At 33.4% G+C, this 5728-nt stretch overlaps 1 protein-coding gene across 1 annotated transcript; it reads left to right on the top strand.

Annotated features, from left to right (window-relative positions):
* Window positions 1-1139: 1139 nt before the first annotated feature.
* On the top strand, window positions 1140-5033 carry LOC125186155 (protein CUP-SHAPED COTYLEDON 2-like). Its single transcript, XM_048082489.1, has 3 exons — window positions 1140-1441; window positions 2520-2785; window positions 4349-5033. The coding sequence occupies exons 1-3, from the start codon at window positions 1273-1275 to the stop codon at window positions 4355-4357; spliced, it is 444 nt and encodes a 147-aa protein (XP_047938446.1). The 5' UTR covers window positions 1140-1272; the 3' UTR covers window positions 4358-5033.
* The last annotated feature ends 695 nt before the right edge of the window (window positions 5034-5728 follow it).

The raw sequence follows: 5728 nt of genomic DNA on the forward strand, positions 1-5728 counted from the left end.
GATCATATGATCCAATGGACTGCAAGTGTTTTGAGTTTTACTTATACTTAGCGTTCTGACCTGAATACATCCCTATATATATATATATATATATATATATATGTTTCAGTATGGATTAGTATTCTAATCCCTTGTCCACATACTAATTCCATGTACTACATGATTATTTAGGAGTGATCGACAATCGTATGAATGAGTACATTGATTTTTGCTGATTTCAATCTCAGCCACCCAGTAGCTAGATCCAACAGTCCATATCTAATACTCTAGTTGTTACTCCCTCCGTTTCACTCAAGATATCTATCTTTTCGTTTTTATTTGTCTCACTCAAAATATCTATTTTATCATATATGGAAACAACTTATTCTCTACTCTCTACTCATTGAAATATTCAATTACTTTTTCACTCTATTTTATCATACTCAACTACTCCACATAAAATTATACTCGCTTCGCTTCGTTCCATAGTGATGGAGGCATTTCTTTTTTATACAGAGATTAAGAAAAATTGTGTTAGGTGAATTAAGTAAAGGGAGAATCAAGTGGAAAATGAAAAAGGTAGAGAGGTGGAGAGAGAAAAAAGTAAGAGAGAGTATAAGTGTGGAAAAATGTGTTGACTTTTACTAAAAAAGGAAATAACTCTATTACTATGGAACATACCAAAATGGTAAAATGACTCTATTATTATGGAATATTATTTAAGAACGTGGACATTTTGATTGGGACCGAGGGAATACTGTCTAAGAGGGCAGCTATATTTTAGCATTCCCTTGTATATATAATAATAATAATAATAATAATAATAATAATAATAATAATAATAATAATAATAATAATAATAATAATAATAGAATTTAATGTTATTCAGTGGTCGCATAAAATCAATATTGAGATTATTATGTCCTATGTTTAGTTGGTTAAGCATTCTAACCTGATGTCCACATATTCATTAAATACTTTCTTGTGAGTTTGGGTTTTGTTTGAAGTGCCCACGAAATACATGTAACACTAACTAATACTCCATCAACAAGCATCAACACCTATAATAAATTGAATATGATCATTTCAAACTTATCACTTGTTTAAATTCTCATTCACCAAATACACACACATAAACGAATGAGTTTGCCAACTTCCCTGTCTCACCGCTCCCACAAAAACCTACTTTTCCCTTGACAAAGAATCAACCTATATTTGTATGTATAAATATTTGTACAACACACAAACAAAAAGCATAGTACATAATTGCTCTCTCTCTCTAGCTAGAATAAAATGGGTCTTAGAGACATTGGGCAGTCATTACCTCCGGGATTTAGGTTTAATCCGAGTGATGAAGAGCTGGTTTGCCATTATCTTCATAAGAGGATTGCTAATGAAAAACTTGTTAGAGGCACTTTACTCGAAATCGATCTACATACTTGTGACCCGTGGCACCTACCTGGTAAGTAACTCACCACATCTTTCTTTTCTTTTCTTTTCTTTTCTTTTCTTTTTGTATGTCAATTTTAGGAGGAAATTGATGTTTTCTTACTTATATTTATTTTTCTATTTTAAACAAATAAATCCATCCTAAAGTCAATTGATTATAGGAGGAGACCATTAAACTTATCTAATGGTTTCGCCCCTTTTTTTCCAACCTTTAAGATGAACATTAGAGATTAAACCTTTTTCTTATCAGGTTGGACTAACGCTCTACCGCATTAACTCCAATTTAAAGTTATATATATTGTTTGGATCTATTAAATTTCACCTACAGTCAACAATTATTATAATCGAAATGCATAAAATTCTATCCTAAAACCAATTAATTATAGAAAAAAGTGACCCATTAGACTTTAATTGATTTAATTCTCTCTTTACACAAATAGAATTGCAATATTTTTTCATTTACCACCATTTTCAGAGTCACTTTCTTTTTTTCCAAAACTATTTTCCTAAAAGGATTCTCTTTTTAAAGAAAATAAAGTTAAGAAAGGATGTGCTTTGTTCATGAATCTTAATTATCGAAAGGTAATTTCATCATTTCTTAGAAGAAATTAAATATTCCCTGTCGACTGTCGCCATCAAAGGAAAAAAACTAGTGCATTATATTTTAATTATGCAATATCAAATGTCGTTTATAGGTTGTGTATGTAAGCGTACATATAAATTATGACTCGTAGGATAAGGCATCAAGCGTAAGGATTCGAACTTGGTTTGACATATATATCATAAAGCAATGGATTAATAACCAATTATGACACTTTTGTTTTGTGTTAAATTTATCAACTTAAATTCCATATTTAGGAGTATTTAATTAAGTGGGGAAATTAAATACTTTGGTCCTTGAGAATCTTTTATGATGAATCTTGACCAACTTTGATCACATAATCAGAAATAATATTATGATACATGATGCTAAATATTGTTCATATGTTCTAGGTTAATTTGTTATTGCAAGTATATATTGCACGCAACAGTAATTTTAATTGTTATTGCAATTATATATTGTGCTCAATTATCAATTCGGCAAATTTCAGATGTGGCGAAGCTGAATTCAGAGGAGTGGTACTTCTTTAGCTTCCACGATTGTAAATACGCAACCGGTTACAGGACAAACCAGGCCACCATCTCTGGCTATTGGAAGCCCACCGGCAAGGATCGTGTTGTGCTCGACCCTACTACCCGGGCCATTGTGGGGATGAGAAAAACACTGGTTTTTTACAAGCATAGGGCTCCCAATGGGGTCAAAACTGGATGGATCATGCATGAATTTCGCCTTGAGAACCCACTAATGCCTCCTAAGGTTAGTATTATAATTTTCATTTCTATTAATTTTATCTTGAAAACTAACTATGCTAACAAACTATTTACTTTTATACCAACTAGAATCATAAATCGTACTCGTGCATTAATTATTGGTAATTTTTCTGATTTTTTTATTTTCAATCTGATCAAGTTCTTTTTTGTTTGGTTTTACAAATATATATGAGGGTTTATAATTGCTTTTAGAATTTATTTTTTATTGATTACTTTATAATTAGAGTATACAACTTTTCGCAAGCTAAGGTTTGATCTTTAGTACTCCCTCCGTCCCAAGGTATTAGACCAACTTTCCTTTTTGGGATGTCCCAACATATTAGACTCATTTCCTTTTTTAGCAAAAAGCATCTATCTTATTTTATTCTCCACCTACTTTTTTCTCTCTTCTCTCCCCTACTTTTTCCCTCTCTCATACTTTACTCTCTCCACTTTAACTATTTAAATATCAATTCCTTAAATCATGTGCCCAAAAGAAGTGAGTTTAATACTCCGGGACGGAGGAAGTAATAACTACTGTACTTCTCCGTCCCAAGGTATTAGACCAACTTTCCTTTTTGGGATGTCCCAACTAGACTCATTTCCCTTTTTAGCAAAAAGCATCTATCTTATTTTATTCTCCACCTACTTTTTTCTCTCTTCTCTCCCCTACTTTTTCCCTCTCTCATACTTTACTCTCTCCACTTTAACTATTTAAATATCAATTCCTTAAATCATGTGCCCAAAAGAAGTGAGTCTAATACTCCGGGACGGAGGGAGTAATAACTACTGTACTTATTATGATAAAATATTTTATTTCTGTCTTTATACTAGATCGTGAATGGGACATCAGAATAGTCTAGCTACTGCTACATCCGTCCTTAAAAAATACTCCCTCCGTCCCATTTTAGGAGTCCCGGTTTATTACTTTTGGATGTCCCACTTTAGGAGTCCCGGTTGGAATATTCCATAATTGGTAATAGGCTCCACATTCAACTTACCTTTTTCCACTCACATTTTATTATAAAACTAATATATAAAAGTAGAACTCACATTCCACTATCTTTTTTCACCAACTTTCCTTTATATTTCTTACAACTCGTGCCAAACTCAACTGAGACTCCTAAAGTGGGACGGAGGGAGTAATAACTTTTGAAATGACACAAGTTTCAATACACAATTGGTAAAATAAGAGAGAAGAAATAGAAAGAAAGGAAAAGAAAAATGGATAAAGTAAAAGAGATGAAGAGAAAAAGTAATAGAAGTAGTGTTAGTGAATTGTAGGGTCCAAGTCCTAAAATAGAATGTTTAGAAAGTTACTTTTTTTAAGGGACGATCCAAAATGGAAATAGTTTCTTTTGCAAGAGAAAGAGGTAGTATTAACTAATATGCCTTACAAAGAGGTAGTATTAACTAATATGCTAGCATGGAATTGTACTTCAAAATAATTTATATGTCCAGTTTCAGGGTTAAGAAAAATGCGGCTAACTTAATTTAGCACATAATATAACGTTAAATTATGTGTATCAAATTTGATAACTAATTAATATTTTGTGACCATCATTCACAGGAAGACTAGGTCTTATGCAGAATAGTTTATAAATCGAGTAGCAGCCCACAAAATTTGTGTGATCATTCTACATCTGGTGGCACTTCTCCTAATTTGGCTGTATCACCAACAAGTGAACATACCTTGCTCAATAATACTCATCAAAACATGATTAACTCCATCTATCAACGCGAAAACCCAAACCGGAACCCGAACACTTATCCCGTCCACTCGGGATACTTGCATATATACCCCGAGGAGCGTGACAAGGAGGTTGTGTCTCATCCATCGGCCTCCAGTCATAATTTCAAATTGATCAAGACCAAGTGTGAGGACGACTTTGGATTCTTGTTCGATATGAGCATCGACTACTCTACTCGGATGGACGGGATGGTTTAGCATCTTATCTCGAGGAGGTTAGATTTGATAATGTTAGCAGCTCAGTTTTTATTTGAATCATATGTATATATGTACGTAGCATCTATTTGCATGCTTGATTTGAAGTAGATGTAGAAGGGCCATGTGTGAATTTGTGAGTAGTAATGTTTGTAGTTATATGCTGTTTAGGTGGGAAATATTATTGCGATGTGTATATATGTGTATTTTAAGAAAAAAAAAAAATTGTCATACAAAATTAGTTTAGTAAAGGATTCGATTTGATTACGTTGTATAGTTCAAAATTTGTAATTTTGATATTAACCAAGTAATATTAGTTCTGTAGAATGGAATTTAGGTTTTTCTTCTACATTATGATTTGTCGTACAAAATTAGTTTAGTAAATAATCATAAACGCGCGGAATGGAGACCAAAAGAAACTCTGGGTAGATTTAGGGTTTAGGGTGGGTGAAGATGGTCTTAAACCTCAATGAAAATTCATGTCAACCAATTGGAATATAGTTTGAAAGGCCAAAAGGTGAAGACGGAGAAGAGGACAAAAAAACACAAAATCCAAGGTCGGGGACGGCAAGATCGGATCAAAAGGAGTTCACATGGGCCATAGCCACACTCGACCAAGTAACCGCTAAGTCACTCGACCGAGTAGCAACACAAATAAGGAATCAGAAAAGGCCACTCATCCGAGTAGCTGAATAGCTACTCGACCGATTAGCGGCACGCCGAGAGTCCAAAGAGTTCCACTCAACCGTGTGGTGTCTGGTTAGATGTATTGGGAGAAGACTCTGATAATCGAAGCTAATCAACATATTGAGTGCACACGAAAGAGGGCCTAGTCAAATTAAGTGATTTCCTAATAAGATTAGGTGAACTTATGTAAACTTATGCAATGAATGAGTTCATATCTCCCGTTGTAATCGGATCTGAAATCATATGTTCTTCTACCATGTTAAATAATCGCAGTTTGTTAATTTGCTTATTAATTTCTTTCATTATTTGACTTAACAC

Source organism: Salvia hispanica, chromosome 5, assembly GCF_023119035.1.
Source record: "Salvia hispanica cultivar TCC Black 2014 chromosome 5, UniMelb_Shisp_WGS_1.0, whole genome shotgun sequence".
In the NCBI taxonomy this organism is placed as follows: Eukaryota; Viridiplantae; Streptophyta; class Magnoliopsida; order Lamiales; family Lamiaceae; genus Salvia; species Salvia hispanica.